The following is a 25,346-nucleotide window of genomic DNA, read 5'->3' on the forward strand; positions in this document are numbered from 1 at the left end:
CTCCCTGGTAGCATGCTTGACTACTATTGTTTATATGGAGATAGTCACATAAGATTATTAATTCACTTATGTACAATTCATACAAAGATAAGCAAGGCATTAATTACAAGAAGAGAAAGTTCTATGCGTAGCTAAACAGTTAAACAAAGAACACCACAATAATTCATCAAAGGTTTCAGGAAAATATAATTTCCTGAACGAGCATTCGATGCAAATTAATTAATATTGATACACAATAATTAAATTGATACGATAAAGTGACATTTTATGACATATTTAATTTATGTTTGATTGAACACACTTTAAAATTTTTTTAGAACATTAAATTTGTAAAATGCGAACATTAGTTTTGATTGATTTTTATGTGTTATGATTGACACCAATCTTGTCCCCTCAGGTAAAAAGGTAATGTTCAATTTTATGGATTTTAATATATATATATGCACCTTTTTTAATAATTAAACTTTAATTAACATGAAGTCAGTCAGTAAGTAAAGGACTGTAAAATTCACAATGGATCGTCGAGTTCGTCAGACATTGATAGAAATGAACAGAGTTCCAGAGCGGAAACAAAAGTACAAAACGGAGTCATTACAAAGGTCACATGCAAAACTATCAAATACTATCAAAGAAAGATTAAAAGTGAAGAAAGTGTGTGGCAAAGCAAAGAAATGTGTACCAGAGATCAAAGTAACTCCATCTTGTGTTCGTGGATTTTTCCGCGAGTTATTTCCGTTCTGGGATATAATGAGGGGCTATAGTTTACGGAGATTCCTTCTAAAGGACTTTGTTGCTGGGATCACAGTGGGAATTATACACATACCTCAAGGTAAAGTCTCGGGTGTCAGTAATATTTATGTTATTTGTCATCGTCTTCGTTGGAGATTTTTGAGAATCGGGGGGGTATTTGAACAATTGAATGCGCACAAGGAAACACGAGAGTTATCTATCAAATAAGTATATTTCTTTACAGGTTTAAAAAAATACATTAAAACCTTGATGGGTTACAACCATTGAATCTTCCATCTAAAAGAAAAAAACAAAACAAAACAAATGGAAGTTACCTTATCTGTGCAACTGGTCCATCCTCCGAACTTCTGGATAACATAGGTTTTTATTTTTATATTGTTTTACAATGAGTTTACCAAAAAGAGTGTTGTTTTGTCTCTGTTTTTTTTTTTATACTTGATACTTCAGGTCAAATAAAAAGGGTGATAGGACTCAAAGTGAAATTTAGTAGCCAATGAATGCTCCACGTTTCGACCAATCAAATGATAATGTGATATAACATCATCCGATTTATAGTCATTACCAACCCGTTAATAAGATTCAAAGCACTGGCAATCAATGATATGTATCGAAATAAATAAAGAATTCAACATGTTTATGATGAAGATAAAATTGTAAATAACAAAATATCTACATGCCTAGTTGTTTACCCCAGAGGTGAGTTAAACCGTTGATATTAGGACTTGAGAACAGAAGATTCCAAGTAGTATTGCACTTTCTACAGAGTTTATGTATATCCAGTTCCTTTTCGTTTTTTTTTGTAGGAATGGCGTACGGTTTTCTGAGTAACCTGCCGCCCGTTTATGGTCTTTATACATCATTCTTCCCAGTCATATTATACTTTTTCTTTGGTTCGTCTAAACATATATCTATTGGTAAGTCATTATAATAAATACTTATTACTAAGTTTAAAGTACACTATAGACCCTTTTGCGCTAACGTTGGGGTAGTCGATGAGCATGCGTAGAGCATGCTCAATATACACTTCCGCGAGGAAAATACTTTTGTTCTACCCAAGCTCTACCACAAAAGGGTCTATACATTGTAACAAAGAAGTTGAAAAAGATAGCATATATATATATATATATGACAATCAAATTAAGGCTTGACGCTATAACTCGATCTGTCACACGCGCTCATGCGCAAATTTAAGGCATGCAGTTCGACAACATAGGGGCATACTTACTCCAGCAATGCTAGAGGTTGTCTGGCATGTTATTTTCAGACTTGATGCCATCCTAACCTCTAGCATCTGATATGTTGAAAGCCACCGCAAATGTGAATAAGCTTTTCACGTGTTTTAAAATATTTTGTCTTTTATTTACATAAAAGAAGTTTAACTCACCGGAAATCAAGCGATAAAATTCCAAAAGTTTTGCTAAATACTTATAAAACATTGTAATGAAGACATTTAACAATTTTGATTCATGTCAACAATTTTACGGTTTTACGGGATACAATATATTTTTGACAAAAAGAACTTAAAGTTGTTAACGGCAATTCGTTGGTTAATTTAAATTTTCGTTTAACAAATTAAAATCCGCAATTTTATCAACCGGATGTACCTATTCAAATTGTTGAAAACCAAATATGAATTTCATTTAAATTGCTTTTACAAAGGATATCCAGGATTGCTGGACTTTTTCATCTGATAGGTTATTTTTTTTATTCAGTTAAGTCACCTTTTCCGTGTTAGGGTAAAAAAACGGTAAAAATATTTTAGTGTAATTCTGCCGATTTCAAAGAACGTCGGATCGAGCGGTATGCAATATGGCAGTCGTCAGGTAGTACAATACAGGTAGGTCATTTCTGAAAATTTGGTCTCATTTTGTTGAAATAAAGCTGTTTTGAGGCAATCCACACAGAAATTTCTAGTGTTTTGTCATAAAAAAGTGTGGAAGTTCAAGTCATTTATAAGTAATTTAGTGATTATTGTTATAATATCCAGTAGCCATGGTAACATACTGAAAAAAAATGTTACTGAGTTTTAGTACAACTCAGGGGTGCCTTTCCAAAACTAACAGCCAATTACTATGTTTTATAAAATATCAGGCACTTAGACACTGCCACTGGATGAAAGCATGCAAGGAGAAGGTGGAACAAGGGTAAAAATAATAAGACCCTTTTTGATTCATTCTCTCACAATTTTAGTTACAAAAGTTCGTGCGAAATAAGGTATTTTGAAAATCAGCCATCTGATGCTGAGGAGAGAACCTAATACGGCAGAGGACTGAAACGTTCCGGATACCATTCTTCATTTAAATTACACCTGTTTACCATAACATATATTACATCTGTCTATGTATAAATGCTTATCTACATTTAAACAATATATCCACCAAAGTTCAACATTAAATTTTAAGTTTTACAAAATTTTACCGGGGTAACTTGGTGTGCGAAACAGTGCGCCTTAATGTAACTGTATAGTCCACCCTAAGCAAGAGGTTGGGGTTTGCAGGAACGGAATTCCAACTTCTTACGTTGTGGTAGTAGGGCTTACTAAGCGTGTCGAATAAATATAACAGTAATTATTGTCTGACGTTTGAATATTAGCCTAAATATGATAAAAAAAAACTGCCGATACAATACAAAGTACTAATATGCACAAATACGGGATTAAGCCGTCCAATACATCATATATTGTAATAGTCAATAAAGGTATAATAGCGTAAGGTTTTCAATATTGGCTGAGTTGTTGGTCCTCGGCTAGCAATATATTGGACTTCGGCAGCGCCTCAGTCAAATATGACTATCCTCGGACCAATAACCAAGCCAATATGGAAAACCTTACGCAACAATACTATAGTATAGCTTACTTAAAAGCGTTTTTACACCACGTGGTTTATACTTGTTGCAGACCTTTTGGTGATCTCTGAAAGTACTTACTATTTTGTATTGTTTTATATTAAGGTTATACGATAGTGAATTTGTTGTGTTTCACCATGCCCGTTCTGTCTATTATGATAAAGGAAACATCATACCGACGTTAAAATACCCATAATACAGATTTCAATTTTAAAGGGTTTCTCCAAATTTTGTTAAATCCATTGTAAAATAATCAAAACAGGTGCAGTAAATTAAAAGAATCTGAATACTATAATCTGAATTTTTACAGGGACTTTCGCTGTAACAAGTTTAATGGTTGGATCTGTTGTACAACGAGAAATGGGAAAACTAGAAACAGGGACACAAACAACTCCAGTGGGAATTGTAAATGATACTCTCTCCAACACAACGACAATCACGGAACATTACGTTAACCCGGTCAAACTAGGGCTAGCCATGTCAGTTACTTTTCTCGCCGGATTTCTACAGGTATTATTGGATTTTAATCACACTTATGCACTTTATAATATCTGACAATCCATGAATTATTGAGCAATAAGATTTCTACACGGAAAGGTGTAATGAGACATTTTAAAACTTTTTGATTTTTTGGTTAGTTAGTTTTACTGGAAAAAGATCGTGATTCGGCATGAATATAAATCTTACGTTATATTTTCCAGCTAGTGATGGGTATCTTTAGGATGGGGTATTTATCATCTTTCCTATCCGATCCTTTAATCAGTGGGTTTACATGTGGTGCAGCTGTTCATGTATTCTCCAGTCAGGTCGCCCATTTATTTGGTGTCCCAGTACCTAACTATCATGGCGCGTTCAAACTCATTTATGTAAGTATACATGTATATGATTCTGTTCGACACCATATCACTTTTATAATTAATAAAGTATTCACCAGTTTTGCTTTCTCTGATACAAACACGCTTACGAAAATGAAAGAAAAAGAAACACGAAATAATTATCATACCTTTTGCCATGCTTTTTCCGCTATATCTTGCAGTTAGAGTTTACGCAAAAGGATTTTAAATGGTTTGAAATAAATTCGTTTTCCTTGTTATTTTTCCTCATTAAATATCTTACATGAGTGATACACAGTTGTAAACATATTTTATATCAAACGCAATCAAGTTGATCTATAAATCTATCATAATTTTAGTTTTACAGAGACTTCTTCAGTAACATCCACTTGACCAATCCCGTAACATCAACAGCCTCAGTTACATGTATTTTTGTATTGATCTTGATCAAAGAAGGTATCAATAACAATCCTACCTGTGAACCTAATTTATCTGTGCCAGTTCCCATAGAATTATTTGTGGTAAGCACTGCCATTAAGACCAATGTATATGTTCAGTTCAGGCTTGCGTTTGGTTATCTTTTGAGTCAAAGCTACGTGAGTTCGAAATATTTCTGGACTCCAGAGTTTGCTAAAAAATCAATTATCTTTATTCTGTTCCCACTTTTCGTGTTAAAAAGTGTTTTAAACTAATTAAGCTGTTACTTATGTAACTTACCGTTGTTTGAACACGTCCTCTGTGTATAAATACATTAATCTGTCTCTATTTTGCTGTCATGTACATTATATATGTATTTAATACCATGTAAACCTGATGTAGAGCTAGACTTTGGTTGAATTTATCTCTTTTTTCACTATCCTTCCCTTTTTCGTATTTGTTTTACAGGTAATTGCAGCTACAATTATATCATACTATGCGAAAATTAACGAATATTTCCAAGTTGAAGTTGTTGGCAGTATACCTGTTGGGTACGTACGAAGTAGACTTAAATTCATGTTAAACCTACTAAACCGAACTAAAAACCGATCCAGCCAAAAGCAACTATTTCGACCTCTTTATATAAAGATTCTGTTTGCCATATAATAAGAGTAAGACACGGAGGGTTAACATAAATTGTATCATCAATCATCCACTCTCAGTTGTCATACACACTTTGTAATATATTTTTATAACGCCCGAATAAGTCATTACTAAGGTTGTTGTCCACAGGCTTTGTAAAATAATCTTATAAAACCTGAACAAAGTTGTTATCGTATGACTATCAAACACAAATAAGCCACTGACCTGGCTTTGTTATAATCCGTTCAAGAGACCAAGTTGTCACCCACAAACCTGGTATCATAACTTAGTCGCCACCCCTAGCTTTATGTCTTTATCAACATCGAGTGGACAATTGGTAAGCTTAGAAATACAACCATATCAAACCAAAAACGGGCGATTGACCAAGTTGTCACCTAGAGCACTGGGGTATATCTCTATTGACTTCTGTTCTGTACGTTTTCACTTCGATCTTTGTGAAATATCTCCAATTATAAATTTGACACCCCAAACTCTGTGATAAATATCGATTGAATAAATTGTTTCTCAAGATTTGTGATGTACAAATGAATCTCAACTGACCAAATTGCTACTCCATGCTTTGTGATACATCTATGTTGACTTAATTGTCCATCAGGCTTTGCGACATACAAATGAATCCCGATTTTCAAAGTTGTCACCTTAATCTTTGTAAGATATCTCTATTGACTACCATAAGTTGCCTACTTAGGTATTGACTAAATTGTAACACAAAAGCTTTGTGGTAATTGACAACCATAAATTTTGGATGTCTCTATTGACCAAATAGTCACCCTTATGTTTTGTCATATGTCTATCATCTCTATCAAATCTTTGGCTCTGTGGTGTAACTATCAAACCCATTGGGTCATTTGATCGAGTTGTGATCCCCTTGTTTTTTAAACTGTTTTTTACCTGTTATACGGAAGTGTCGTTTATGTTCACCGTGGCTAATTTACAAATTTTATCGTCTACATTGATCGGTTATATCAATCTAACCTGAAATATACATTACAAATAGACACAACCTGGTGTACTCTTTTAAAAATGTCAACGTTAAAAAGCACGTCATGATCGATTTTGAAAACAAACTCCTATCGATGAACATGAACTTTATGATAAAAGTGGGAAATATGGATGAGTCGTATAAAGTTCGGAAATTGTTGTTCTTTGTTGCAATTTAAACATTGATGGAATGGAAACAACGGTAACAATATGATCTGTGTTTGTTTATTGATATTTAATGAATTAAAACCACGATTTCATTACTACTGGTGACACAATAAACTGTGGTAATTGAGCACTTGTAAACCGAGGTTAAAATGAGAACAACAATAATTTTAAACATGAAAATTTCAAGATTGATTCTTCTGTTTCAACAATATTATCATAGTTACCTTAATTTGTGTGAATTAATTACTCACAATATAGTTCTTTCAGCATCTTTAAACGAAATATAAAACATGTTTTAATTGCTGATATCAAAGTTTAACATAATACGAAGAAAAACACACATAAAAGCGAATTTGACAACAAATGTTTACTCAAAGCAATCACGTAAAAGACACTTTCAATTCGTATTTTGATAACAATGTTTTACAATAAACAAGTGAAAGCTCATATTAATTTATATGAAACTAGAAATGAAAAAAGAAGACATTTTTTCCTAGTAAAGTAATGAAAACCTTAGTTTATTTTAGCCAATATCATTTCTCCACCAATGATTCCTTGTAGCCTTCCACCTATTGATGTTTCCAACCTTAGTTACATACTAGATGTGTTGATGGATGCCTTTTCAATCGGATGTGTCAGCTTTGCAATCTCCTTCTCAATGGCTAAAATCTTAGCAGAAAGACACGAATACAAAGTTAATCCCAATCAGGTATGTTAATCCCATTTTTCCAGACCACTCTCAGAATAGATAATTGAATCACAGCAACCCTCGGTTAGATACGCTTTCCCATTATAACCGAAGTGTGTTGTCATTTCTTTGGCGTGAGTCTAAAGCGATAAGTTACAAATACTATAAGTGTACCCGAAATAACAACTTTTAAATTATTCTTGACAATAACTCATTCATGTACCATTCATTATAGATTATGCTTTGTGTTCCGAATACCGCCTGTAATCCGTTGGTCTTTTAGAGAATTATGTTTCCATGATTTTATTTTAATTATTGCTACATGCATATTTCAGGAACTGGTAGCAAATGGGATTTGCAATATATTTGGATCACTGTGTTCGTCGTTTTGCTGTGCTGCCTCGTTGTCCAGATCCCTTGTCCAAGATAGTGCTGGGGGCCAAACCCAGGTAACATTTCTTGCCTTGATAAGGTTTCAGAACACAGTTTGTTTATTATATGACATCGACAAAAAAAAAAAACATCAGCAAAAACTGGCTTCATTTTAAAGGTGGAAGGTAAAGCTTCATTCAGTACTAGACCCGCCTTTACTGCTTTGCGGATTTGTAATGAGTATTTGCTCATACCGTGTGGATTTTTCGCGAACTGTAAAGCAGAGCGTATAACAGTACAAGCAGCAACCGTTTGGGGAGTGAGGACTTTGGAAGTTATTGAAAAAAGTTTGTATGAAGAGATCATTTTTACCAACAATTTGAAAAAAAATGTGTTTAACTCTAGCAATATAATTGATGAAAAAATTGTTTTCGACTTGTCGCAAAAAAAGTTTGTCTCCGAAAAATATCTTAAGCCCCCTCCTGAAAATCAAGTGGTTACTGCGTACGCTAGCGGAGTGATACGTTGTAGATGAGGAAGCGGTTTTAGGTCTGCGGAGGAGATATTGAAATGATATGCAGTGCTCCCTATGCAAATCGCCCCTCGTTTTATTTTTTATATTCCCGTTTTCTAGTACATGTATATGATGATGTGTTTTTCGTAAATATCACATTTTAGAACATCCATTGACCTGTGAAGACTGAATACCCATCTCGGGTATGTAAATATAAACAGACAGTGACATATATATACAAAACATATGGAAATGGATGACATCAAAACGTACATGTAATTATAACATTTTTAGCAACAGTATTAGGAAGGCATTTCAATTTATAACAGACAATACAATATTGCAAAATTTTGCAAGTTTGACCATTTTACAGTAACTATCGAAACAAAAGAATTCATAGTAATTGGTAGTGTTTGGATAGTGCCAACATTAAGAAGTAACCAGGTTTTCCACTTAATTGAAAAGAAAGTACAATTCAACAGATAATGAAATTAATTTACATGAACTACAAATGCAATCATGTCCCTATATATATGATTGAAACAAAGGAAGTTACACAATGTAATAAATGGAGATGTGGTATGATTCATCCACCAAAAGTAACGACAGTTAAACTTTTACAGGTCACAACACGGTCTACAATGATGGGCAAAACCCATACCATAAATCAAGCAGCCTTCCACAGATCACATGACAGTTTTTTTATATAATCCTTAAAATTATGCACATTTTAAAAGTTCTCTAATTTAAACACTTATGTGAACAAGATACAGTGGAAACTCATGTTTGTTCAAATTGATCACAAAGACTTTTTAGACAAGATTACATATATTTATTTTCTTAGGTGACAACCAGGATTGAGACAAACCACAAGAATTTTTCTATACATACTATTCATTTAGAATTGAAACATTCTATACAAAAACTTGTACAAAGTAGCAGCTATTTTGTCCTGCTTATTGCAGAGTATTCTTTTCCAAATTCCATCATTCTATATTTAATGAAAGTATATATCTATATGAAATCTACCCAATTCACATATAAAAACAGTTTGTCGTAGATTTCTACTAACCAAGTATAGACTTCTAGAATTGAAAAACAAAATGACTCAAGTATATTGTTTTGAGTGAAACCCCAAGCTTCACAACCATACATAATTATAGGTAGTACCATAGCGTCAAACATCTATTGCGAATTCTTTTTTCTACTTTTCTTTAATATACTATGCATAGCGTTCCTTGCTGTTGGCCTGGTTCTCTTTATTCTGGTCCACGTTTTACAGACTTTCACTTTTGTATTCGTATCTTTTGTTAGGTTGTTGGCCTGGTTTCCTGTATGCTGGTCCTCGTCGTATTACTGAGTCTCGGTCCATTGTTTGAAACATTACCTAACGTAAGTATATTGTACTTGTATGGATATATGTTACTTTATCAGAGTCTCACACATTTTATTCCAACACTTTCTATATGAACCAGTAGTAAGGCGCAAGGTATTATTATTTTTCACGGAGAGAGTTATACATGTGAGGTAAATCTGAGAAATTTTCATTTTTTTCGGTAATTTGTTTCCGTAAAGCCATTGTATTTGTCGTAGACCTTGGTCATATTTGTCATTTCGTTGATTTCTGGTGGACTGTGTAATGTTACGTTCCGAGTTCCTTTGGATTTATGCTAGATACTAATCCATCTATTTTCTATATAGTAAATAGGGATCAAGAGACCTGGTCGATTGTTTTTGTTTGTCCTTTTTTTTAATTATCTCGGCTTAAAGTTCGGTTTCATTGGAGTAACAGGACACGTCGTTGAGATGCAGCACACAACTTGTTCCCGTCGGTGTGCCGATTGTTTGCTGAAAAAATTCACCGCATTGAACTGAACTTTCACGATTTATAAGTATTTTCTTCGGAGTATTTCGGACCACTTCTATGTATACTGATTCATTGTGTCCTTTGATAAAAGGTTTCTATATGTACACCACCAGGTCAGAATTGAATTGATTCCTATAGTCGTGGTAACTATTGGACATAACATGAGAAATTCAACCGTTTTTTTTTCTTTCTTTTGATTTCAAAAATCCTACAGAGTTTTAAAGATTGATTTGTGAATATGCAAAGATTTTCCAAATTTATTATAGAAGTTATATGAGAGAAGTTGTGATGAAATTAATATCCGTTGAGCGCCGATATAATCTACTCTTTTAATCGTTCAAGATCGTTTTCCTGTTCAAATTATGAGTAATCTTGTCAACATTTTGTTTTCATAACTCGTCAATGTTTCTCCAAGGTATTGTCAACTTGCTTTTTTAAAGTCAGTTTCATTTAAAAATCGATGTGATATCTACCATTCGTGTCAGAAAACATGCACTGCTAATCAATCTTATCGTCGGTATAAATTCATTTACCTTTCCAAATTCACATCCTTAGATTTCATACTATGAGGACTGCGTCATTTGTTACGCTTAATTATCAACAAATATATATATATCCCTTTTACGAATAATATCCCGTGGGAGAGGAATGCATGGTAACGGTTGACACATGCCCATGGGGACAATGAAAACCCCATGATCTAGAAACTAATGGTATGAATATTGATAACGAGGTGTGCGTCAAATGGTTGACTAAGACTTTGCTGTTGGAATGGATATGACTCTAGTGGATTTTAATGTTACAATAGAAATGTATCAATGAAGCATTCATTTCTAATGTTACATGCCAGAATTGATGCTTAAATATTCATATAAGGATGGAATTTCAAAAATAAAAGGAAAATGTGGAAATTATACATATTTATAATTACTTATTAGTATGTAATTTGGGATGAATAATCTATGTAGACTGGTCTGGCTATTGTTTGAGTTGAACTCATTTTAAATTTTCATCAAATATTACGGATGTCAAGGATCAATGAAAACTACATTTCGTTTAATTAGGCGAAGCAATTAGTCTACAAGGACATTCTAATTCTAATTCCGTGCTCGTGATATTGTTTACATATACCGTTACAAATCAACAAAGGTAATTTAGATGTGAAAAATATCCAGTTTTTATAAATACGTGAGCAATAACAGCAACAATTTGTGTATATTGGTTTTTTGATACTAAAAGTTCGAAACTGGAATTTCAAAACCAATGATATCAAAAGGAGGAATAATTAAAGTGTCATTTTAAAACAAATGTTGATGCATGTAGTTGAAATCACAGGTTAAAAAATTTGATTGCGTTTTTTACTGGATTAAAACAAAGTACAAATGTACAATGTATATACCGACTAATGTTGCCGTAGAATAACTGAATCACAATCTATATATTTCAGTGTATCCTGGCTAGTATAGTAATAGTGACGTTAAAAGGAATATTAAAACAGTTTTATGATGTGGTCATACTGTGGAGACTATGTAAAAGAGACTTTGTAAGTTCACTCTGGTGGCTAAATGGTAATGGCATCATAATATACCCAAGTTAAATTTGGTGCTAAAATAAGTATAAACTCACTTGTGTATTGGTTGTTGTTTGGATGTAAGAATCTTCTATACTTAAAATGAAGAGTTCACGGACTTATTAGCAAGACTGATGCTATTTACAGTTATGGTCGTTCTAATAAAGATGAAGGTTATGTTAAAATCGAGGTACATTACTTTATAGGAACGATCAAACAGCAATAAGTTAGCATTCTAGTTTAATTTGGAAGTTTTAGGATGTCGTCTAGAAACCATGGACGAGAATGACAATGAGGTAATAGTAGGTTTTACACGTTTCATTTCCAGATTTTAAACTTGCACCATATAATGTGTTTTAAATTAGTTTAATTGCAATAAATATAAGGTAAAATTAATGATAAAACTTTTGTGCAAATGTAAATCGACATAAGTTTAAATTTTGATATGATGTAAAGTTCGTTATTATACTTCCGATGGGATTTGAATGGTGAAGAAGTCCCAAAATTGTAAAATCACAAATACAATTCTACAGAGCAGCAGAAAAGGGGTTTCCGGCACGTAAATTTAGTAATGAGCAGGCCCATGGGAGCGAAAGACTGCCTAACTGTTTTTCTCACAATTAACTCACAGGATATTCTTTTTTTAGAGCAAGGACTGTTCGTATTAAAGCAAGTCCCCAACGGTTCATGAATTTGTTATCCTGTCATAAATCCCCTGTCTCAAATGAGTTCCAAATTTTACATAATAGTTCCGACGCCTTTGCAAATAATTTCAGATTTTTTTCCATTTATGTTTGTTTCCATAACACCTGTTTTTATGTTGCTAAAACGACTTTTATTCAATTTTGGGTTTAATACCATTAATAAATCTTGATTTGACATGAGATCCAGCATTTAAAAGACTTAAGTGTTGAAGGCTGTTATAGTCAAGAAGATCATCGAATATTTTAAATGTTCATGGAAAATATTTCAACTGTATCCCTCACCGTTAATGAATCAGCTATTTTAGAACAAATTAACAGAATATTGAAAATTTAATGAGCTTGAAACCGTTAGTCGTTTCCATTAGCTAACACCATGTCAAATATAGGAGCTTAAGCTTCAGTGACGTAAGTATGACAATCTTATGGTTCCCAGTATATAAGTTTTTTATACAATTATTCGTGGATAAGTTATATTAGTCACGAACCAGAAAGAACAAAAACATTGTCTAATATCATTCTAACAAGTTGCATTCCAGTATACAAAAAAATCTGTAAATAGTATTGAAAGGAAGCAATTCTTCAAGTATGTTGAATTATTAATATTTAATTTTCTATCTTTCAAGAGGTATCATGAAATTTTGAAGCGAAGAAATTTATCAAATATTAAATTAGTTCTTCTCTTCGGATAACTTAAGGGTTTTACGGCAATTACCCGATGTCAGACTTCATCAACCATGCATCGGATTCCTTTGTTTAGATATCATACATAATGCATGTAGAACGAGTGGTTTATGAAAGGTTTGATGAAAATAGATTGTAAAACAAGGATTAAAATTGAAATAAAAATGCTATTTCGTCTGATATTGGAAATCAATGTGAAGGTATTAGTACACAGTAATGATAGCTAATAAAGTAATAATGTCCTTTTGAAATGAGTGAAGTTTTTATTTCATGTATTGAAAAATTATTACGTGGGTCACGTGGTTCAATTACTTAGACTATTAAAATTGAAGGGATGTGATGGAGTTTGTTCCAGGGCATCATAGATTACTATGGTGTAATTCTGTTATTTAGTAAATCGATTGACCTGGCATAGACTAGGCGCGTATCCAAGGACTGGCGTACCGGGCGTATGCTCCCCCCTAAATCGGTAAGAAAAAAAAAATTCACCACAAGTTTCACCCCAAAAATATGTTTTGCCTTGCTTTGCACGGCATTTAATTCAATTAACGCCCCCCCCCCCAACTCAAATGCTGGATCCGCCTCTGTAGCCTTGAATAATAAAAAAGAAAACCAGGATTTGTCATTGAAATTATATTCATATTATTTTTAGTAGTTCTTGTAATGTTATGCAACTTCCTACTAGGTCTTTTTATGTCAAAGTGTAATATACCATTTCTATGTTAATGTTTAAATGATTAAGATTCACTATTTAATTCAGGTGTCACCACTTGTGTCACCCTCGCATGCAATTCTCACTTAAATGAACTATATTAAACACATACGTTATAAAAAAACTACTATGACGTTCACGAACAGTAATTAAACGAGTTAAGGATACTAAAAATACAATTCCTATATAGAAAATATTACTGCTTGTTTTTTTTTTTTTTTTTTTTTTTTGTTTGCAACTTAAAACATTATTATTGTTAAAAACTTAAAACTTTTAATGTCTGATATATACTACAATACAATATATAGCCATATCATCACTCATACGTTCTTCCTACGTGTATCTTTCTCCATCATGAGAACCGATTTGTTTGTTCAACGGGTCTAAGTTTTCATTTCCTCTTTCGTCTACCCGGACTTTACTATTTATGAGCAGTTCGGCAGGTGTTTCTAGAAATTACCCTACCGGTGGATCTGGTCCATGCTCCCAATTTTCAGTAGAGTCCGAGTTGCTCATTTACTTTTGTTACTTTGTATGTATTATGCGGGTTATTTTATGTTCTTTATTTGTGTGTCAGTTTTCTATGTCTGATATTTGTCCCTGGATTACATTCCTTTGATTTCCGCTGGAATATTGGTTCACAATATCACGTAAAGAGAAACAATGGCTTAAAATATATTTTTATCGTGGAATGAGAAAGACAAAAAAAAACACACAAAAAAATACAGAGAACCAATTAATTTCACGTTGATTTACTTCTGAAGAACGATTCACCTTGCATATGTATTATTCTACTTTATTCTCGCCTCATACATAAAACCTTCGTTTTCTTTCCAGACTGTGTGGTTTATGACATTTTTAGCGACTGTGATACTGGATGTTGGTCTCGGCTTGATGGTCGGCATTGCTGTGGCTTTCTTCTTCGTCATCAAAAACTCATTGCGGTTAGTAACGTAACTAAATTTACCTAAAGTAGATGTCAAATTATATCATGTAGCTTACTTGGTCTTGTCCTGTTTAGTGAACAAGGGGATGGTGTTCCCTCTAGTTAGCTAACATGACAGTTAAGTTAATGGAAGACGAATGTAATGGAATTAAGAAATTAAGAAGCTGTTTCAGTAAACCACAAAGAAGGGCAACAAAATGTATAATTTAAAAAATGTTACTTTTTCTCTTTTTCAGTCCTAATATGTGTATTCTTGGAAATGTTCCGGGAACTTCTGTGTACAGAGATGTAGCTACGAATAGGACAGTAAGCACGTCAATGAAATTCTTCACAATAACATATTTTTAATTCTGTATTTTTTTCTCTATAATTGCATTGGATAATTACGAACCACTAATTTAGAAAAAAAATAAATGATTTGTATTTACAATAGTTGATTTTCAATAGTTAATTAACATTTTTACTCCATTAAAACATAAGTAATGAAATACTTCATTTTGAATGCTTTGTCTCTTTTTATTTTTTTACAACATGCGAAAGGTTTTTGTTTGTTATCTGTAAATGATTAAAATGTTATTTTGATTGTAGGTAAGTGAAGTGCCAGGGATAAAGATTTTCAGATTCGAAGCCAATTTATATTTTGCTAATGCTGAGCAATTTAAAGACAGACTTTATGAGAAAACAAAACTTAATCCGAGAAAACTTAAATCCAAGAAACATAGGACTCTTTATAGAGCTCTACTACAAAGGAAACGGGAAATAGAATTAGCAGAGTTAGATGCCAAAGCAGAGAGGAAGAAAACAAAGGTAAAATCAGCCAATAGGAATAACCAATCAAATTCTGTTTTGATTAGATAACAGTCGACAATGATGGATAGAATATGTGATAAAAGTATTCATGCCCTCCATGTCACCAAAGATCTCGTGTTCGTTTTAACACTTAACCAAGTCAAAATTATACTGAAATACTTAATTTTTAAAAGTCATCGTCTGCAGTAAGTAAAGAAGTAAAGCAGATCAACAGTCGAAAGTAAACATAATTGATTAAAAGCAATAATACTTTTATTTTATATGTTAAAACTTTTACTAGGATCTCGCTACAACAACAAAAATGTTAACGAGGAAAATATATGAATATGATACATTTACCTATGTCAATTGAATATCTAATGACATTATCCAATATGTACACAAGTACACTAAAAAGTTATTTGCATTTAATTGTAAGTAGGTTCTTGGGGGTATATATGTACAGTGCAAGGGGTTGTTGTCTAAACATCCCAATATATACTACATAGTCTGCATATAGGGAATGCCTTTGATTGTAGAGGCTGCATTCACTGCTTCTGAATGGTCAATGTTAAAAAAATACATGTAGATATGTTTTGGAAACTAGCTAGTGACTTCTTTGGTCAGGTATCAAGAAGGTTTGACTCCGCCTCTGGGTGACTCGGTCTCAGACCTTTGGTGACCTCAGTAAATATTAACTATTTTTATATGTATTTGTTACGTTTAGCCATATCTGTTCGTATTTCTATTGTACACTTCAAACAATCCAATTTTGATGCCGTTCAAATATTTGATTGAAAGTCTGGCTGTGTAATTTGGTTGCAGCAGCTACTGAACGATGTTATTTGAAGCCCGTATATTGGTATTTTTACACTTTCGCCCTAAATATTGTGTGGTCCCAGGGGCTTGCTCCCACTATCAAATATGCAGCCCGACTAGTAAATAAACATGAATACTGGTCGGGCTGCAAATTTAAATGTGGGAGCAAGCCCCTGTGGTGGGGTGCATATTTTTTTTTATTTTTGCATAAGATTACTGTTTGGCGAAGTCTTCGCTATAATCTTGGTTCCCTTGATTACTCCTTCATATGCATGTGATTTGTACAATTCAGCGGCAATATTGCCACTGTCGTTTTTAAGGACTTTTGACATTTAGCGTTTATTGGTATATACAGTTTCTTGGTAGCGGTTTTGTTATTTCGTTTTGTCATTTCAGGCTAGGTGTTTTGATTTTTACATGTTTGCTTTCAACTTGAAAGTTAGATAAAGCGACTAATAAAACACACTTTATATAAAGACAAATACATTATTACCGATATTGCTTTTATTCATAATTTATAATCATAAAAGGTAAAAATGGTCAAAAACTTAAAAAATAAATCTCTCTAAAACCAAAGCACATGAATGCCCCAACTCAGTGGATTGTATGTAGCATTTTATTTTGTGTGCCAATAAAATCAATTCGGGTGCCTTGAACCTTTTAATGTTTCTAGTAGGAACAACTTTTGATGATTTCAGAAAGAACTGGAGAAACAAAAAATCTCCATCGAGGAGGAGGTCAGTAAAGAGGTTCCAGAGGAATGGACAGAGGAACATGATCAGTTATTGATAAAGGAGAAACATGAATTGAAACGACTGTTTCTGAAGTCATGGATCCCACCCATACATACCCTCATCATTGACTGTTCTGTCGTCAGTTATCTTGATACTGTTGCTGTGAAGGTCTTGACACAGGTACGAAAGTCATAATAAGAACATTTTTTTATATTTAAATTTGCATAGTTCGACTTGAAAGCTCATGGTTTAGGAATAAGAAAACAAACTCTGAAGTTCAGGATACCTACTTATTAACTTTGTCATTTTCGAATGACAACACCGCATTTTCATTACATTGTCATCTTTTATCATATTTTCAGATATTTGCAGATTTTAAAGAAGTCGGAATCAAAGTATTCTTGGCTGGATGCAGAGGTATTGAAGTGTAAACATAATATTTGTGGGTCTTATTTGTCACAAACCAATTAGATTTTAGCATGATTTTTTTTTACAACTTTAATTGTCATTTAAGTTCTATATAAGGATTTCTGGATTCACTATAACAGTTTGATTCAATAATGATGTTGTTTTGTTAAAATCATGTAACTACAAACGTTAGAGTTAATTCACGACTTGTTCAACCTGGGGCTGGATAGAGAAGTTATATAGCAATAACATATCGTATGAGAGGTAACCCAGATGTTCTGAATTCTTAGTCGAAATTTTCTTCCAGAATTTTATGTTATTAGATATTGAAATATAACTGTGTACATTTTTAGAGGAAGTTCGGGATCTATTAAAGAAGACAGAGTTTTACAGATCAGTTGACTACAATCCAATATACTACACTGTACACGAAGCTGTTATTATCGCTAACGAACTCAACTCGTTATATTTCGTAAGTACCTTAGATATACACCACATGAAAAATTATATCAAATATATTTTTGAATGAATCAATCTTTGGACGATCGAGTAAAATCACTGATTGACACTAGTTTGGATATCTATAAAAAGACAATTTTGCGATAAGAATAAATATTATATGTGTTTTACATATTAATTATAGCTTCAAAGAGAACCTGGACGAGTAGAAATGCATACCATTGAAATGGAAACTGATATAGACCAATCATTAGCTACAACAACTTGGAATACGGCGTCATCAGCGACAGAGGTACCCTCTTTAGATACATTAGCAACAGGCGTGGCCTCTCTTAATACAGTGTCAACAACGATAGACACTCCAGGAGCAACATCAAAACTGAAACAAATACCAGTAAGTTTACATTAACAGTAATTTTTAATACGTTACCCCTACAAAACCAAAAGAAATGCCAGTAAGTTTTATCGTGACCTTTAAAATTATCACTTGTGCTTTATCCCTACATAATGATCCTTAAATCATTATGGAAAGTCTGTTATGGGTCATGCAAGACCAAATTGCGCTTATATAGAAATGAAATGATCTATGCGCACAGAGACTGCGTACCATGTCCCGCCATCGCCTTCCCCTGGTATAAGAACATACAAGTCATTTGCGAAAGAGACAATTTTTTTTGGTAAATGTGTTTTTTATTTTTGCATTTATCCCACTTTACAGGCATGAACTGTATTATGCATTCAAGTTCTGTTTTTTTCCTCTAGGTATGACAGCGACAAGCTTAACTCGTGTGTTAGTCTATGCAAGGTAGTCCCAACAACGAACAATATTTGTCAGCTTCCTCCACTGCTGCAGATTCCATGTTTCTATGCAGGCATGTTCAATAACGCAGCAGAAAGTCCGAGAAATCTATTTTTACATGTCAACATGTAATTTTATACTGATAAAAAAACAGAACTTACAAATATATACTTGGTTGAAATATAGTGTACATATTTTATCTTTGCTCTTTGATATTTCTACAAATTTTATTATATTTTATCTTATATTTTGTGTAGATTTTCTAATTAAATAACCATTCTAATATTAATATAATTTTTGTTTTTCTTCTTCATTTTAACTAGTACCATAATTATACCATGCAAACAAAGTTTGGGGTATATAGGAATCACCCCGTCTATCTGTCTGTGCATGGGTCCGTCTGTCCACATGTCTTGTCAGCACAACTCCTCCTAAACGGCTGAAGTAATTTTAATTGAATTTTACAGGAAGGTAGGACATCAAATATAGGTGTGCATGAAGGAATATAGTTATTGTCGGAGCACTCAAAAAGGAGATAATTCAATTTAAAGGTTTTACATGTTAAAACAGCGCAACACCTCCAAAACACCCCAAAACATTCCCAGGGATTTTAATTCAATTTTACATGGAGGTTGGGCATCATATGTAGATCTATGTACTCGGAGGAGTATATTTACTATTGGAGCACTCTAAAGTGAGGTAATTTAAGAGTTGAACTTGTTAAAACATCGTCAGTGCAACTCCTCCTTAATTGCTCGAGGGATTTTGATGAAATTTTACATAAAAATTGTGCATCATATTTAGTTGTGAATGAAGGAACATAGAAACTGTCGGGGCATTCCAAAGGTAGATAATCCAACTAAAGGTTTGTTTGTACATGTTAAAACCTTGTAAGCGTAACTCCTTCATTTTTGATGAAAATCGGGAAGTTTGGGTATATGTAGGTGTGTGCATGTAGGAATGTAGTTACTGTCAGGATACTCCAAATGGAGGTAATCCAATTTAAGGATATCTCATTAATCCATTCTAATTCGCCAAAGCGTTTGTAGAGAAATTTTATAGGAAAGTTTGGTATCATATGTAGATGTGCAAGACAAAATAAAGTTCCTGTTGAAAGATTCCAGAGGGAGTTAATTGAATTAATATATTATACATTTAACTACATTTGAAGCGGGGCATTACCTTCGTTAGCTTACTCAAAGTATTTCTAGTTTTAATAAAATCATAATGGACGCAGTTGAAGATTATACAAGAGCGTGGGGACAGAAGGAACAGAAACCAGAGCTTTACTCCAGTCAGGTTTGGTAAAAGCAGTTAGGTCTTTGATACCACGTTGTATTCGCAATCTCAAAGACTGCAAGAATGATCGACCTAAATCATTATTCAAAGACGAAGTGGCTGCAAAATGTATTATCCCTTCGTGTGAAATTTGTTTTCCCTGTGGACAAAGCCTCTATACATTGTTTTTATGTTAAGTTCAATACTGTGAATACTCGATAAAATAGAAATAAAAAATAAATTAGGCAATTTTATGCCATAAGTCCTTTATGGCATCGTTGTATATACCTTCAATTGAGAAGTCTGAGGATTGGATTGTACAACTACGGAGACCCGAATGGGGCTTGATCTGTTTTTGCCTCACAAAAATCAATTTTGTACTTTATGTCACAAAATTCAATTCTGTGAGACAGAATTCAATTTTGTCTCACAAAAGTCAATTTTGTATGCAAATTAGTTTACAGGATCCTTTGGATATGCAAATGAATTCAAAATGTGCAGCAACATTGTACACTTGTGTTTCAAACTTAAAGCATTCACTGCAATACAGTGGATAAAGTAAGAATGTGCACGGTTATAATAAAGCACATAAGTGAAAGAAAAGTCGGATATCGTAATCGTATAACCCACTGTGTCACTTAAACTTGAATCTGAAGATAGATCATTTGAGCATTTGTTAACAAAAGGGAAACGAAAGTTAGACACGTATTATGTCGGTTTTTCATCTCGTCCGACCTGTTCCACTCAACCGAATTTCTTGTGTCATACATCAATAGAATCGGAATGAAATAAGGAATCTATCTGTATCTGGCAAAAAATCGGGAGGGATAGTGGAAAAAAATAATCTTTCCTCGACTTGGAAAAAAGCTATGACACACAAAAAAAAAACTTGTTTTTGAGGAAAACAGTATTTTCATAAAAAACTGATGCTTCAGAAAAGGGGGACTCAAAATAAAAGTGAAAGTAGAAAAAGTCTATTTTTAGTTCGACCTGTCCTGTCCTGGTGTACCAAAGTTCGTGCCTTTAAATTTTTCAAAAAAAGATCTTAGATTTAGTGGATGTTGTTGTAGGCTATGATTCTACATATTTTACCACTTCAGTGCAAAGGAAAAAAATCTACTAAACCGACCAACAGGTAATTTGTATTCTTAAAGTTCTCATTGACAACATTTTTGTCGGCATTCCAATAAGCTATAATTACATCCCTCTCCTAACTGATCTGGTTTTTTTTATTCACAAGAATCGGAGATTCTTCGAAATGTTGTACAAGGAGGTTAGAGAAGTTAGATCCTTTTATTTCACATATCGACATATTAAGGATGTGATCACCATTTATAACCCTAAATCCTGAGAATGTCTTTCGTTTATTCATCCTCCTGAACTAGAAGTACGAGAGTACTGACACAGGTCGTACAGTAACCATTTTTCCTACTTCTTAATGCGCCATTATTGCCCGAGAGACAGATTTTTTACTAAGGTTACAAAAAATACTTATCATACGCTGCCCAAAAAGTTTTATTTATTTAATTCCGATAATCAGATCTTATTGAGAAATATTCTGATTCTTACGAATATATTTTAAATGATAGATTTTCAGAATATCAACAAACTTTATATTTTTAATGGCGCGTCTTCCCCACCAAGATAGTGTCTTGTTTATAGAACTGTATTTTAATTGTATTTATCATTTTATTTCCACTTATTTATTGTTCAGCCAATTTTGACTGGTGGTAATATCGTGCTGCCCATTTGATTTGTAATATACGGGAAATAATTAAAATAGTGGGAGATGTTAAGCGGGCGATATAACCTGGTTTACCTAGTCCAATCTAAAATACCATGACTGTTGCGGTGATTTCCAACTTTCGGTTTTCCAATTGTTATGGGCGTTTTCCTTTTACGCCAGTTTACTTTTCGAATTTCGTAGTTAAATTGCGCCAGTATATTAATGATTCTTTTGTTCAAGAAAACAGGTAAATTTATATTTGATGTTGTTATAGTGTTACATTAGATGCGTGGTGCGGTTATTGTAAGTTATTCACCATTGAAAAAAAATCTCTTTATAATCGGTTGTTCATCTCTTTGGCAAGTATAATTATAAAAATATAAGACTTTTATTTCAGTTAATAATGTAAATATAGACCCTCCTCCTTTTTCCGGGTTTGAGACCGGCAGGTTTCCCTGGCAGAGTTACTGTTCATTTTTTTGTACAGTTACTTTAATAAAGCATGCAGATAAAAGTAAAACTATATACACTGTTCGTAAATCACTAATCGTTCTGATTATATCACTATCATTTTTAATATCAATTTTCACGTCATCAACGGCTGAAATTTGTAACTAAGAGTATGCACAAATTGTCGCCTAGTGAGTTCTCCGGACATCAACAGATTGTATTTCTCAATAAGGGAAGCTTCCTTCTCGGCATCTTTCCTCGTACGAATGACTGATGCACTAGTACTTCTCAGCTTCGCATATGTTGTTACTAGTGTTTTGGGAAGAGTGTCTATAAACACAAAAATTAATGGATGTAAATGGTAGAATTGTTCGTTGTAATGGGCATGAAATGCTTCTGGCGGAAATATAATTATAATAAATAATTTATATTTTGGTTTTTATTCCGGGTACATTTTTAAATATATATGTATTTTTTAATGTTCCTTATCTTTAATTGACTCATTTCTAACTCATTTTCTTTATTTTATGATAGTTTTACTTAAGATTTTTACCATTTTGATATTTAATTTCCTTATTTGTATTTGGCCCAAAATGTAATCTTTTTCTGGCGGAAAAGGACTAAACAGAAAAAAAAAATTGACGCAATTTAACTACGATTCTTTATCCAATTGGCGCAAAAGGACGATGCCCTTTGTTATACGGACTTCCCCTTTTTTGTTTTTCCTTTCGACTATTGCTTACAGTTCATCAGTTCGATAATTCTATTATTATTTCCCTTCATTTGATATACATGTATGTCTGTTTTAAAAATTAACATGGACAAGTGTTTCTACAAAATTGTAAGTATGTATATTTTACGGGTAACTCACAAAAAAAGCTTGACTTTTAGTTTCGTTGAACACGGTCTTGCATTGTTTTTTTTTTCGAGTTTCATTTTTTTCTGCAATTTATTTTTATCCTCAATAACAATTTTTAAACCACCATAATTAGATAAGAAACATAAATGTGTTATTTTTTTTTATATTTGCATACATTTTACAACAAAAACAACAAAAGCCTAAAGCATCTTTAAATTTGTACTTTACATCGAATACTGCAAGACTAAAATAAGGGTAAAAACAAAATTACCGAACTGATAATCTTCAGGCAATCGTCAAAAGGGATAGTCAAAAAGGAAAGTCAGTGTAACATATGACAATATCAACGGGGAAAAAAGACGGAAAGTGCGAAACCACTGCAATGGTCCTGACTTAGTACAGCCATTTTCAATGGAAATACTGGGTTGAATCATTAGAAAATTATTTTAACAGATGGTCTTGCCATGATATGACTTGATCGCCGAAACTGAAGACAACAATCAATCTCAAGGTCTCAATTTTAAACTAAATCAATCGACTACAGTACGTAATTTCAGTATTATCCCGTAAATACCTGGTATTGAATGTATGTTTGTCTTTCTTAGAGGACGCTGTTTAACTAAGCTTCTGGTCCATGCTCCCAAGTTTTTGGCAAACTCTGGTAGCTCTTTAATTCAGTTCTTAGTTTTGTTTTACTCTTAGTTGCTTATATATTGTTTGTTGTCTCTAGTGTTTGTTTTGCTCGTTTTTACTTTGTCGACGATATTTCTGGCATTTTTATTCGAATGCTGTTCTTCTGTGTTTTCCTTATTTAAACACCGTTTTAAAAAATAATCAAAGGAACCAAGATTTTAGCGGAAATCAAAAGAATGTAATCCAGAGACAAAGACTAGACATGGAAAACATACATACACAACAAAGAACATAAAATAACCAAAATGATACATACAAAGTAACAAAAAAAAATGAGCAACTCGGATTCCACTAAAAATTGTGAGCATGGACCTGTAGGGTAAGCGTCCTCTGCTTTTCTAGAAACACCCGCCGAACTGCTCATAAAACGTCGAGTCCTGGGTAGACGAAAGAGGAAAAGAAAACTATGACACATTGAGCAAATCAATGTTCATGGTGCAGCTGGAAACACTGTAACGATCCACGAGTTCGTGATGAGGACCATAAAACTTCTGTAGGAATGACTTCAAACTTGAAGCATCATAACCCTGTTCCTGAAGTCTAATTGTAAGAAGTCTAGCGCGATATAAAGTCTGCATACGGCAAGCTCTGACATAACGTATGAGTTGTGATACGAAAACTCCAAACGCAGGTGCTGAAGGGATGTTGCCACAGATGAAAGTACAGTTGACAGGACGGAATGAAGTCATCGCGTTTGTCACATAGTTAGGTTAATGGTTTTCCTTCACCGTCGATCTCTAAGTGTAGGTCAAGAAGTGAGACTGACTTCACAGTATCTGTACTATCCTTTATCTCAAGATCATTGGAGTAGATGCGATGTATAAATTCCCTAAACCTGGATTGTTTAACGATAATACTTCATCTATACAGCGGAAACTGAGATTAAAGGATCTAGCTAAACGATGTTACTTTTTTGAGTCAGATCAGCTACAAATTCAGCCTCATAAGAGTGAATGAAAATGTCAGTAAGTAGAGGAGCACAATTTGTTCCGAATGCCGGTCGTTTGTTGAAAACGCGTCGATCACACTGGGCAAATATGTTGTCGTTCAATAATTTCAGCATTTTGAAAACATCTTCTTCGGTATATTTGGAAAATGATTTGGAATTGTTTTTTTTTTTTTACAAACCTTGACGAATCTCCTCCAAGAACTACATATTTGTATCTAGCTGTACCATCTTTTTCGGAGTAACAAAGATGTATAATGTCTTTGATTCGGGAATTTAACTGAGTATGAAGAATAGAAGTATAAAGATTTGAAAAATTATAGGTTTTATTACTATTGTATTCTGATAATAATTTTGAATTGAGGATTTCCAGAAGGTCTTTTGAATTTATCAAATTCCACGTTGAATTAATACCACTACAGGAGTAGCAAGTGTCATGGTGGGACTGGAGACCCTCTTCGACAACAGTTAAAAGTTTTGAAAGAGGTTTGACGAATTCACACAAAACTTAAGTAGTACCAAAGCTCCTGACGGTTAACTGTATTGCATGTCAAGTCTAAATCATGTCCGAGTACCAGTAAAATGTAATCAAGACAGACAAACAAATATGCAACGAATGATCTGAAAATATAAAACATAAAACTGACTTTAAAAATACTTTTTAACGACAGTTAAC

The 25,346-nt window shown here is 33.3% G+C and overlaps 1 protein-coding gene across 1 annotated transcript; it reads left to right on the top strand.

Moving 5' to 3' along the window:
• Positions 1–436: 436 nt before the first annotated feature.
• On the top strand, positions 437–19,000 carry LOC148626901 (prestin-like). Its single transcript, XM_088556956.1, has 18 exons — positions 437–829; positions 1,554–1,664; positions 3,905–4,104; positions 4,296–4,460; positions 4,787–4,948; positions 5,313–5,395; positions 7,218–7,365; positions 7,680–7,793; positions 9,545–9,622; positions 11,545–11,640; positions 14,602–14,708; positions 14,947–15,016; positions 15,299–15,517; positions 17,017–17,232; positions 17,415–17,469; positions 17,814–17,932; positions 18,104–18,313; positions 18,682–19,000. The coding sequence occupies exons 1-18, from the start codon at positions 514–516 to the stop codon at positions 18,685–18,687; spliced, it is 2,475 nt and encodes an 824-aa protein (XP_088413082.1). The 5' UTR covers positions 437–513; the 3' UTR covers positions 18,688–19,000.
• The last annotated feature ends 6,346 nt before the right edge of the window (positions 19,001–25,346 follow it).

The sequence above is a fragment of the Perna viridis genome, chromosome 1 (genome assembly GCF_037379345.1).
Source record: "Perna viridis isolate PV_CMFRI_1.1 ecotype Kerala chromosome 1, ASM3737934v1, whole genome shotgun sequence".
NCBI lineage: Eukaryota > Metazoa > Mollusca > Bivalvia > Mytilida > Mytilidae > Perna > Perna viridis.

What these genes read in the sequence shown, in the direction of transcription:
- LOC148626901 (XM_088556956.1), top strand. Translation starts at nt 514, where the DNA reads ATGGATCGTCGAGTTCGTCAGACATTGATAGAAATGAACAGAGTTCCA. An exon ending in AATTATACACATACCTCAAG is followed by an intron (nt 830 to 1,553) that starts GTAAAGTCTCGG and finishes TTTTTTTTGTAG; the next exon opens with GAATGGCGTACGGTTTTCTG. An exon ending in CTGTGAAGGTCTTGACACAG is followed by an intron (nt 17,233 to 17,414) that starts GTACGAAAGTCA and finishes TCATATTTTCAG; the next exon opens with ATATTTGCAGATTTTAAAGA.